At 30.8% G+C, this 12924-nt stretch overlaps 1 protein-coding gene across 1 annotated transcript; it reads left to right on the forward strand.

Moving 5' to 3' along the window:
- Window positions 1–98: 98 nt before the first annotated feature.
- LOC139528007 (phosphatidylinositol transfer protein alpha isoform-like) lies at window positions 99–12924 on the forward strand. Its single transcript, XM_071323773.1, has 10 exons — window positions 99–222; window positions 4519–4549; window positions 5412–5599; window positions 6131–6230; window positions 7000–7077; window positions 7618–7698; window positions 8298–8375; window positions 9646–9741; window positions 11177–11299; window positions 12005–12924. The coding sequence occupies exons 1-10, from the start codon at window positions 191–193 to the stop codon at window positions 12056–12058; spliced, it is 861 nt and encodes a 286-aa protein (XP_071179874.1). The 5' UTR covers window positions 99–190; the 3' UTR covers window positions 12059–12924.

Genomic DNA, 12924 nt, shown 5'->3' on the forward strand with positions numbered 1-12924 from the left:
TAATACTTGTATTTTATAATAAATTATAAAATGATAAAATATGAGAAATTACAAGTCATTCGAATAGTTTCAACGTCCGGAAATTCCTATATCTTCACTGCAGAACGAAAAAGCTGTCCGCACATGACGTCATTCGGTCCACCCAGGGAAACACATTTCTGAAAGACCGGCTATACAAATACGTTAAAATATGCCTCCTACGTCCCCAAACATTAGTGAATAGTAAGTTTGGTGTTTACTTTTGGGTGTGGGAACTTGCATGAGTATTTTGAGTTGTTTTATGTAAGGTAAAGTGAATTGTGACTGAAATCAAGACCAGATTATGTCAATCGCTACTGATCAACTCCTGATCTAAAATCAATAACATGTTAATCCCATTCATTCCATAGTTTTCTTTTGTATCTTTTTAACACAGATAACTGTAACAGCTTTTAGTTTAACTAGAAATTGCTGTTGATATGCTAGTAGCAAAAGTTCAAATGAGGAATCTCAAAGAATGACTACACTATAAGTGCACTCTAAAGCAGGGTCAATAAATAGGTTTAAAATCACATACATATTTAGTTAATTATTTACTTGTTGAAAAATCTAAATTGTGCTTGATAAGAGGTAATCTTTATAAATTGATTCAAGACTTGCTGATCATGATATTAATGATTACTTGAAAATATTGGTTAAAGCCAATAAAAGGGTATTTTTCAGAGGCTGGTGTGGTCTTCAAGTTGGGGGCCCCCTTCTGCAAACACAAAAAGGTTGTCTGTTTAGCATAGTGAGATGCATAACATGCATACTGAATATTTATGTATTATTTGCCTCTGAAATAGGCCAACAACAGTCAATAAACATGATAAATCAAGAAATCTGCATTGCAAATTTCGGGTCTCACTAATTAGCGACAAGAAGAATGATTTTTGCAACAAGAATTTTTTTTTATTATGATTACTTATTCCAAATAAATATTAGACAGTATGCATATAATTTTTTTTATTATTTAGTTTAACAGTATTTGTTTAAAAAATGAAAAATTACAAAAATAAAATATTACAATGTTTTCCTCTTGTTTGATTTCAGTTCTTTGTATTTCACAATTTGTGTCTGTATTTGTATTTTCTGGACAATGATGCACAAAATAATGCATTTTTCAAGGTTATTATTTATTGTACAAAGAGAGTTTTAAAAACAAATTATAAGATAGATATATTATTGTTCTAAAACACAAGTAAAATTAATATCGTAATGCAACAGGGTAAACGTAATTCTTGCTGTAATATTCATAATAAATAATAAAATATCACACAAATAAATATAGTAATTAGAACTATGTTTCAATTTTTTTTCTATCTATTTATTGGTAAAATATTAACTTTCTTGTCGCTAAAATTGTTTTTGTTGCATATTCTTTTAAAATTTATTTGGAATACATTATTTTGACATAAAAAAAAATGTTTTCCTGTCGCTAAACAGTCTTCATTTGTCGCTAATTAGTGAGACAGCAAATTTCTATATCAAATTTTCTGAATTCAAGATTAATCCAGATTCAATCATTTTTTATTTTCAGAGTACAAATGTATACAACTTATTTATACAAGTCTTAAAAACATATAAAAATGAGACTGAGAGTACCAAAGCGATAATCAAATACCTTAAAAGTCAAAGATAAATTAAAAATATCATTAAAAATATATTTTTAAATTGACAAAAAAACAAATTACAGTCTTCAAAACTTGACTAACAAACTACATTACGAACCACATATATAAGTGCAATTGATATCAGGTGTTCAAGTAAAAATACTTGTTTCATATTGTTACTCATGTCGAGTCCATAAGAAAAGAGGGGGGAGACATTGTAATAAACATGAATATATATGATTGTAAAAATAAGAAATGAAACATTGTTGTGAATTTAATATCTTATTCTCAAATTCTGAATATTTGTCAAAAGTATCCCTTTAGCAAAGTACATGTATGTGGTGTACATAATAGTAAGCCTATTTATTTCATGGGATGGGATAAAGATTTAAAAAAAAATGTAACGTTAACAAACTTGAAAATGGGGCAAATGTGCAAGCACATAACATACTTGATTGAAAGTTTGTAAGTTAAAAAGTATACATAACCAACTCAGCAACAGGTTCTGTCCATCACATGACATATTACTATATTATGTTTTGCCTTAAAAAATTCATACCTGACCATTTTTCAAAAACCAGTTTGTGAATTGGAGCATGGGAAGACTATAATTCAATAGCAGTACATTTCTGAAGATTTTTTTTTTATAGATTAAAGGATTTTCTTTTTAAAAAAAAGAAAGTTTAAATTTACATACATGTGTTTTATAGAAAAACTCAGCCTTTTAAGTTTGTATATAAAACTCAACTTTTTTTATTAATCTTCAGTAACATTTGACTTTATGAATTACATACAGTCTGGGATTACCTTTTTTTCACAACACTAACTTCATTATACTTTCATGGAATGTTTTGAAAGTTACCTTGGTCAATATCAAGAAATAGTATACAGAGAAATGGTTTGATTATGTTGTGTTTTTCCTTATTTAACTGAATGTCAATCCAAATTTTACTTTTACACTGAAAACTTCAATTACAAGTCATACAAGTGAGACACATGGTTCGAATTCTATGAAACTATATACAATTTCTTGAATTTTTGAAGAAGAAAAAAATAAATATTCTTATTACAAGTGTGCCTTTTTCTTTGATTGGGGGGGGGGGGGGGGGGGTTGATTTAAAACCAGATTATGAATACCTTTCAAGATCCTAAAGTATACAGGTATATGTATTTTTTTTGTCAAAATATCTTTGCGGTTACTTGACCTACTTTCATGACTTAATATTCCTTCACAAAACTGTACTTGTATGATAAACTTCCTCCTATTATATAAACCTTTATATCTAGGTCATGTGTTATGCCCTATAACATGAAGAGATAGTCTAATATTGCTATAATGCAATGTAAACTTGTACATGCTTCATAGATTTGTTAGCCTTGGGTTAATATATTCATTATCTAAAATATTCCAAATATATATATATTAATATTTGTATCAGATAAATTATATTATATAATAAAGGTTATTTCAAGTAATCATATGAGCATTAAATATATACGATGTTTATTTCAAAATTCTGCATGCACATTTGGAAAGTTCTGTGATAGTTGCAACACAAATTTAGAAAAATAGATAATTTAAAAAGGATGGTTGACAAAATATAGCACTTGGTCACCTGATCATGTTGATACTGTAGTGTAGACCAAAAACATTGTGGGAAAGTTTCAAAAGAAACATGTTATTTTCTTCAAATTTTATGCATTTTTAACTTCTGTATAATTTGGTAGACCAAGAACATTTGTACATGAAGTAGGTTAAGAATTTGAGAATATTTAGGCAAATACAGCCTTTGACAAAATCATTTTCATCCTTATATTGGACATGACTGAGTGAATACAACTTCACGGCAGCATAATATGCACCCTTTCTCAGAAACTTTGTTCAAGGTTAAATTTTCTGAATATTATACACAACTGAAAATATATAAGTGTATGAGTGTTAGAAGTGTGTAATTCTCGATATATCTGCAACTGAAATATAATCTCATATTTCTTTGGACAAAATTTCCTTAAATGTTATCATGAAAGAACCTGAATTAATACTATGTCAATTTATAACCCCAAATCTTCTCATTTTTCTTCTAAAATGATATTTTTTGTATCTTCTCATTTTTCTAAAATGATATTTGTTTGTACGTTCTCATTTATCTTCTAAAATATTAATATGTTTGTCCCTGTTATATTTAAAGATGAAGAATTTGAAGTATTTTGATGTTTCAGATTAAAATTCATAGTTGAAATATGTCATTGTATCAGTCCAAGAAAAATTTGTGGTTGAAAAGAGTGAAGTCTGATACTGCTTATTTTCTATTCAAGAAAATGTTAAATTGTTTACATGGTTTGAGTATTCTTTCAAATGTTGGTCTAGTGCTTACAGCGATAAAACTTTCAAGGGAACAATCATACTCTTAACTCAGAAATCAACCAATGAAAATACTGGAGTGCGTGTTTCCAGCATGAGTTTTGTACTCCAGTATACGTAATAAGTTTTGTACTCGAGTATACGTAATAAGTTTTGTACTCAAGTATACGTAATAAGTTATGTACTCGAGTATACGTAATAAGTTTTGTACTCGAGTATACATAATAAGTTTGTACTCGAGTATACGTAATAAGTTTTGTACTCGAGTATACATAATAAGTTTTGTACTCGAGTATACGTAATAAGTTTTGTACTCGAGTATACGTAATAAGTTTTGTACTCGAGTATACGTAATGAGTTAAGAAAAACCGACTGCCACAAAAGGACCAAAATGCTAAAAAAGGTTTTGAGACCTCTGTGGCTTAATAATATGTCATAGTCTTGTAACTAAGCCATACAATGTTTGTATCTGATTATTATAATGATATACATGTATTAACATCTTTCTAATTCTTTCTCTTTCAGTCGTGTTGTACTTCCTATGACAGTGGATGAGGTAAGTACAAGTTTGTTATTGTTACCATGGAAATGAAATCCTTTCAATTCTTTACATTTAAAAACAGTTTGGGGCTATCAATACTTGGAAAGCATTGTTAAATCCTTTAAAAGTTAAGATGAGACAAAATCAAAATCAATATGCCAAAAGCTGCTGTACATGCCTGTTTCATAACATGCCCATACTTTCATGTTTTGCCAAAGCATTACATACATGACATATAAAGTTATTTATACAAAAAATGTAAAATTTCTGGGAGCTTAGTGATTGTCTTGTTTTATCATTTATTGAAGTTTAATTGATTTAAATTTTAATTCACTCTTCAATTTTTGTTTTCAATACTAGACTTGGTAAGAGTTGGTAGAAAATAGCATTTTGGAAAGTTGGGGAAAGTGTTATTGAAGTGAATTTATATCATTTTCAGATCATATTAAAGTGGTACCCAACACTTTCACTAAAATCAATTTAACTCGTTTAATTTTCATAAAATTTTGACAAAGTATTTACTTTGACCCTTTGACAAAAGTATAAAAATTTCAAAAAATTTGAACCAACCAATTTATCAGCAAAATTACACATGATATATAGCAGTTTGACAAACACTTATTTTGATCATTGAGAAGCTTAATATTCCCTTAACAACACAACATAATTAAAACGTTAAGTTGATTTTACACAGTTAGCTCCCTGTAGTGTTAGGTACCACCTTAATCAAAGGCATATATGTTCATAGATTTTAAATCGTCTTTACATTCTCTGACTAAATTGTAAACAAAATTGGTCCAATTTTCCTAACCAAGTACATGGACAATTGATAACCTGAGTGAAAAAATGTATGCAATGAATTAATCATCTGTTTCAGTATCAAGTTGCTCAATTATGGTCAGTTGCTGAAGCAAGTAAAAACGAGACAGGAGGAGGTGAAGGTATTGAAGTTCGTGTCAATGAACCTTTTGATGAAACTCATCATGCACCAAAGTCAAAGTTAGAGGCTAATGGTAAAACATATACCACTGGACAGTTTACACATAAAATCTACCACTTATCAAGGTAAGAATGGGTAAATATAAGAATAAGAAGATGTTGTATGGTTGCCAAAAATGGCCAGACCTGAAAAATTTGTCAAACAATGTAAATGAGAAAACTAATGGCCTAACTTATGTACAAAATAATGAACGAAAAATGAATATGTTACACAGCAACAAACAACAATCTATGAATTACAGGCTCCTGACTTGGGACAGGCACATGCAAAATGTGGCAGGGTTAAACTCATTTGATGGTGCCAAACTGTCCCCCAACCTGGTTTACTGGTGTAAAGGCACAACCTAGGAACAAACTATGCAAAACAATTAAAAACAATCAAATATGAGAAAAATACAACCACCACTCAATTACAGGCTCCTGACAGGGACTGGCATACATAGAATGTGGCTGTGTTAAACTCATTTGAAGGCAAAGTATATATGTGCAGATTTCATGTGAAAGGTTAAAAAGAAGACTACAATAATTTATTTTTTGACCTTTAGAATGTAAATATGAATGTGCAACAAATTATCTATGTTGAAATGTATTTTTCAGTCGAGTTCCAGCTTTTATACGTTTGATAGCCCCTAAAGGATCTCTGGAGATACATGAAGAAGCATGGAATGCCTATCCTTATTGTAGAACTATTATTACAGTAAGTTACCATAGAAACAACATTAAATATATATCGAAACAAGTGTAAGAAGATGTGATATGATTGCCAACTCTCAACCATAGACCACATGCCATAGAATTTGATAACTATAATCAGTGGCGGATCCAGAAATTTTCATAAGAGGGGGCCCACTGACTGACCTAAGAGGGCGCTTCAGTGATTTCCTATATAAGCAACCAATTTTTTTCCCAAAAAGGGGGGCCCCCCCCCCCTAAATCCGCCTCTGATAATTCGCCTTACAAAATTCAACAATGAGCAAAACCAATACCCCATAGTCAGCTTTTAAAGGCCCAAGAATGACAAATATAAAACTAATTCAAATGAGAAAACATTGTTTTAGAATAGAGAGTTTATGACTGGTTTGAACTCTTTTGTGTTCCCTACACAACTTAGGAAACCATTTAATTATTACATGTATTATAGAATAAGTTTTCGTAGCAACGCTTTAAAAAGTGTTGATAATTATGGATAACATGTCTGATATAAAAAAAAAGATGATGTGGTATGATTGCCAATGAGTCAACTCACCACAAGAGACCAAATGACACAAAAATTAAAAGCTATAGGTCACTGTACAGCCTTCAACAATGAGCAAAGCCACTACCGCCTAGTCAGCTATAAATGGTCCTGAAAACTAACGGCCCAATTAATTTAAAAAAAAAAAAACACATATGTAACACATGAACAAATGACAACCACTGATATATATTTTCACATTTACAAACCATAACTTTCTTCCTTTTTTCAGAATCCAGATTACATGAAAGATGCTTTTTATATAAAGATAGAAACCATGCACATGGATGATAAAGGCAATAAAGAAAATGTAAGGTTATGCCCCCCCCCCCCCCCCTTTTCTCCAAAATATGATGCCTTAGTGACATAATTGAGGTTCATTTTGTTTTTATTGTTCATAAACAAGGTCATGTATTTAAACAAAATATATGATCTTATCTTACAGCTAAATTTATGAGTGTTGAATTAATAAGAAATTTTAAATACTAAATTTTCAGTTTGATAGGACATACTTGTAAAGATCAATGATATTTTTTTTATTAATTTGCATTTCTATCAGTACATATCAGTTTTAAGACCCTGCCACCTGTTGCTATGTTGTTTTTGCTGTCCATCAGATTGTCTTTTTTTCCGCACAAAAGATATCTCTGTGTGTGTCGCCAGTTTATAGTGAAAAAATCACATTCAAGTATTTGCAAAGTTCAAATATTTCCATTCAATGTATATTTAGTTATATTCGCAAAACTGAATCCCCCACTCTCTTATAAACTTTTTTGGAATCCAGAACCAGAAAATGTTATGAGTAAAATACTATTTAAACTAAAATTCATTTTATATGTTTTCCTTTCAGGTACATGGTTTAATCCCAGAAGATATGAGAATTAGAAAAGTTGTACCTATAGACATAGCCAATGATCCTATTAAACATGACGTATGTATTATGTATCCCTGCTCTTGGGCAATTAATTTGCAATCCTGAAATTGGGGGGAGGGGGATGAAATCAACAATTTTCCAATAGGATTATATTTACTGCAGTCACAGTCAGTTTGATTTACGAAGTTATAGCTGATATCATGTTTATTTTCTGAAAGCAATAAAGTCCTTGAAAATTTGAAAATTTAGCTGGCAGAGACAATTTTTTATCGGCTAATTATTGAAAAACATCTCTGGTATATTGTAAGATTATATACTTTAAATTGTAAAACTGTCAGTTCAGGTATTTAACCGTTTTGGTTGTAAAATTTAACTCTTTAAATAATCAAAGTTACTCTGTTCAAATGCAAAATTGATACTAGTAATTAACTAGCCAGGCAAATCATGGGATGGGTCACAAAAAGGATGGCTGAAAATCTTCTGTGAACAGGTAGTTTTTACATACGGGGTATATACATGTATATAGTAAAGAATTAAAGGTTTATCTTTAAACAAACAGACAAATCAGTTAATGTTTTAGATTAAGAATTCAATAATTTATTAAAGTTTGAATCTGTAATATTTATAACTTCTGAGGTGTTTTTTTCTGTTAACAGGACTACAAATTAGAATGGGATCCATCGAAGAATAAATCAGAGAAAACCAATAGAGGTCCCTTAGTAGGAAATTGGCAGGTGAGTCTTGATATAGTCACTGCTGTAATCGCTAGCCAGTCCACACTGAGGTTGTGAGTTCGAATCTGGCTCGTGCAGTTGCGCCCTTCTCAAATCTTAATTGACTTGGATTGCCAGATTTCCTATCGGTGGTTGGTGGTTTTCTCTAGGGACTCCGGCTTCCTCCACAAATAAAAACTGGCCACCACGAAATAGCCTAAATGCAGTGCTTAAAAGTGGCGTTAACACCAAAAATCAAAATTATATTCCTTGCAGGGGATATAATGGAATCCGGTTCTATGGTTCAGATTACAAAATTTGAGCTTGAAACACCAAATCAAGTATTTTTATTGGTTTGAATTCTGAGTGAATAAGATAATTATACACTGAATTTTTATGAGCATAAGGCCAAGTGTCTCACTTATAAACCCCAGTGTTCTTTGTACACCACTGTTCCGTATTAACCCCAGTGTTCTTTGTACACCACTGTTCCGTATTAACCCCAGTGTTCTTTGTACACCACTGTTCTGTATTAACCCCAGTGTTCTTTGTACACCACTGTTCCGTATTAACCCCAGTGTTCTTTGTACACCACTGTTCTGTATTAACCCCAGTGTTCTTTGTACACCACTGTTCTGTATTAACATGAAACAGTTGTTTAGCAGCACTGGAAATTTTGTTACTAAAATTGTAAAATGAAGCCATTTAACTTTAATTGATGTTTATAACAATAAAAAAACATTTGAGTTATATACAGGTTGTTTGAGGGATTGTAGATACTTTTCTGTCTTGTTTACATCAATCATCACTGCCACAAACTGAGTCAAAGCCACAATACACCATACAGCAAGATAGAACTAGGTCATAGTGCAAATGTATCATATAGCAAATAAGAACTGGGTCATAGTGCAAATATTTCATGTAGCATCAAAGAACTGGGTCATAGTGCAAATATATCCTGTAGCAAGAAAGAACTGGGTTATTGCAAATATATCATGCAGCTAGAAAGAACTGGGTCATTGTGCAAATATATCAACCACACAAAGAACTTGGCCATTGAGCAAATATATCATACAGCAACAAAGAAATGCCACAAAGAGCAAATATATTATGCAACAATAAAGGAAGGATTAAAACATAACAGATGGGAAAAAAAACTTTTAATTTCAAGTTTACAGTTATCATAAAAAAATGGTATAGACACATTCCTACTTCGAAACAGAATGTTTGATATTTAAGGTAAGTTATAGTGAATGTTTGATTAAAGAATTTTTTTTTTTCTATTTTGTAGGAAAAAGCTGACCCTGTGATGTGTTGTTATAAATTGGTTTCCTGTAAATTTAAATGGTTTGGTTTACAGAACAGAGTAGAAAAATTTATACAAACTGTAAGTACGTTGTGTGTTAATATTTAGTAACACTGTATAGTTATAATTTGATACATAACTGGATGATTGAGGTAGATTTTATAGGTAAATATTTAGTGATACACAGTCAGTTTACTTATAATTGAATACATAACTAAAATATAGCTAAAGGAAAGTTAATTTGTGTGGATTACATGCCTGTCATGTAGACAAGTATAGGTTTTTATGCCTTTGCAGCTGGGCCAATAGGGCATTAAGTGTTACCCTTCTCAGTCCCTTCCATCTATGGTGTACATACCAAAGGATATAAAACTTACACAAAACACAAATCAAGTTGGATGGCTTCACTTTTAACGTTCATGAGTTATGCCCCTTTATAAACATAAAAATTGCTGAATTTTTTATTTCTGTTTTATCTTTAGTTTGCCTCAACAAAATGTTATAAATATACACAATGGTTAATACCATAAAAAAAACAGATCAAATTTTGACATCGATGGTGTCAATTTTATTGTTCTTGAGTTATGCCCCTTTATAAATGGAAAATTGCTAAATCTCATTCTGTCATTTCCTTTATCTAACTTGAGTTTAACTTGAGTTTAACTTAAGTTTAACTCAACCAAATGTTATAAAACTTACACAATGCTTATTACCTCATAACACAGATCAAGTTCAAAATTGGGTGGCATCACTTTTACAATTAGTACATTGTCTCGTGCATATTTACAAGTGAGGAGCCATAGACACTTTCTCCATTTATTTGTATTTTAACAAGTGACGAAAAAAAGACGCAATCATTTCACAAAACAAATACTTATTTAGTAGATAAATCTTACATTGATACTCTGCTATTTATAGAATTGTGTTAATTGAAAACTTCAGTTGCATAGGATTCATATGAAATTGTTGGTTATGAAATGTATTTTATCTTAGGCAATCATTTTGCCTGATCACCTTAATATCAAATAGTTAATCTGGAGATTCCTTTTGAAAACTAAGTCATCATATTCCTATACTAGTACATCTTATATTTCATGGAGCTGGTTTTTGTTCGGGTTCATACTTATGCACCTAGGGCTGCATTAAATGTGACCATTGACAGTTTTACTTTCTGTCTTTCAATCACTCCATTTGTAGACAGTTCATTGGCTTTTCATCATTTTCCAAAGCTGCAGTATCAACAATATAAATTTTTGATAGGTTATTTTAAGGGGATTCACTAGTGGTAGGTCATTGATATATGTATGCATGTTGAATTTGCACATCTCATTCCAATGGAGATTACTTTGCCCCACATCCTTAGACAATTCAACTTACAAACATAATTTTTACTGTCCCTTTGCTGACTTGTACTTTTTTTTAAATTGACATGTTTAATATTTGAAAAGAGTTTTTGTCATGAAGTGAGCATTAGCTATAGTCATAGTGTGTTAGATTTGTCTTGTTCTTTTTACAGCAAGAAAAAAGAATATTTACAAATTTCCATAGACAAGTGTTTTGTTGGATGGATAAATGGCATGGTTTTACTATGGAAGATATCAGACGGATAGAAGAAGAAACAAAGAATGAATTAGATGAGGTAGGAAGTTTGTTGATATTCAGTTCAGTCAGAAATACACCTTATCGCTGACCCAGCCGCTTGAACTTTTGACGCATACAACAATCACTTCCATTTAAACCGTCAGATATTTTTTTTTATGACGTGAACATTTTATGGGAACCTATGTGATATCCAGTAATGGCAGACAAATAGCGATAAGGTGTATTGCAAAGTGTGGTAGAATAGAGATGGATAAAATATAGATCATGGAATGCATGTAGTGATTGAATAGAGATTTAAATAAAATGTGGATGATGGAAGAATTTTAAAATGAGCACAGAAAAATGTGTTTTGTTTCTAGTTATAACCCTGAAAATGGAAAGTGTCTTTCAGTTAGAAATAAAGATTTATAAAAAATTAGAAATTATTCAGTAGTACAATTTACTGATGATACTGTTCTTTTGCATTTTTTTTTTTTATGCAAGACCAAAATTTCTTTTGCTATAGGGGCCTCAGTGAACTACTGTATCACTAGCATGTCAACACTAAGGTTGTGAGTTCAAATCCATCAAGGGTCAGGTGCTCTTGACTCTAATCCTACTTGACTTGGTTCTCTCTGGCTTCCTCCTACAAATTGAAAAATAAATGCCTCAAAATTGCACAATAGTGTTGAAAGTGGCATTAAACACCACCTAATCAATCAATCTTTTGCTATATTTAAAAATTCCAATTTTGTATTTTCAGGCAAGAAGAAAAGGCAGTATAAAAGGAACTAAAGGCACTGATGAAGAAAAATAATGACAGGAATCTTAGATACTTAATTTATACACTCATTCCTTTGTTTTTATTTCTCATGATGAAAGCAATCTTTTTTGTTTTTATATGTTTGTTTCATTTGTTTCACAGAACAGAGCCACCTTTAAAAGTACAATGGTGATATTATCTTAATGCACAAAACCAGTATTTTATGTTAATGTATGCTAATTATTGTTTATATTGCCTTGTCGTCCGTCAGCTCCACATCTCCTGTTTATTATGTAATTCTCACTATAGGGCTTTCAATTTACCCGATTTCATTTGACTAATTATCAGTAGCTGAAATCATCGGTAAATTGGCCTTTAAAAAAATTTTGGACTCACACCCATATATTTTTTGCTGAATGATTTTTGTATGTTTGTTTCGTTGTACATTTATTAACACAACATCTTTTCATAGTGACAAGCAATCCTTCATAAATAAAGCTCATCCCATTATTTGTGTATTTATTTTTTAAACTTCAAAACTAATGTTTATTTATAGATTGCTTTACTGCTTATAACTATCTAGAGAGCCATCAAATTGAAGGATGTAAATTTGTTGAAATATTTTTGATAGTTTTGGGGTTCTATAATATATTTGAATAAATACTAATTATTCCAATCTGCCACACAGGCATTCCATAAAGTTTTTAACATCATGACATAAAATTTCTGGCGCAACATTGCAAAAGTGATTGTTCTATGATGTCAATAGTTCAAGTGTTGCAATTTCTGAAAAAGCGATAATATGTGTACCTTTACTTGTATTCTAAATGTCCCTACTGAGTCAGTTTGAGGTTTCTTACAAGGAAGATTAAACCATGATACTATGTTAGATTTATTTAATGATGAGATTTATAATTTTC

This window comes from Mytilus edulis, chromosome 6 (assembly GCF_963676685.1).
Source record: "Mytilus edulis chromosome 6, xbMytEdul2.2, whole genome shotgun sequence".
NCBI classification, from domain to species: Eukaryota; Metazoa; Mollusca; class Bivalvia; order Mytilida; family Mytilidae; genus Mytilus; species Mytilus edulis.

Coding starts and splice junctions, on each gene's coding strand:
- LOC139528007 (XM_071323773.1), top strand. CDS start 191: ATGCCTCCTACGTCCCCAAACATTAGTGAATA. Junction 7,078..7,617: donor ATAAAGGCAATAAAGAAAAT/GTAAGGTTATGC, acceptor TTTTCCTTTCAG/GTACATGGTTTAATCCCAGA. Junction 11,300..12,004: donor CAAAGAATGAATTAGATGAG/GTAGGAAGTTTG, acceptor TTGTATTTTCAG/GCAAGAAGAAAAGGCAGTAT.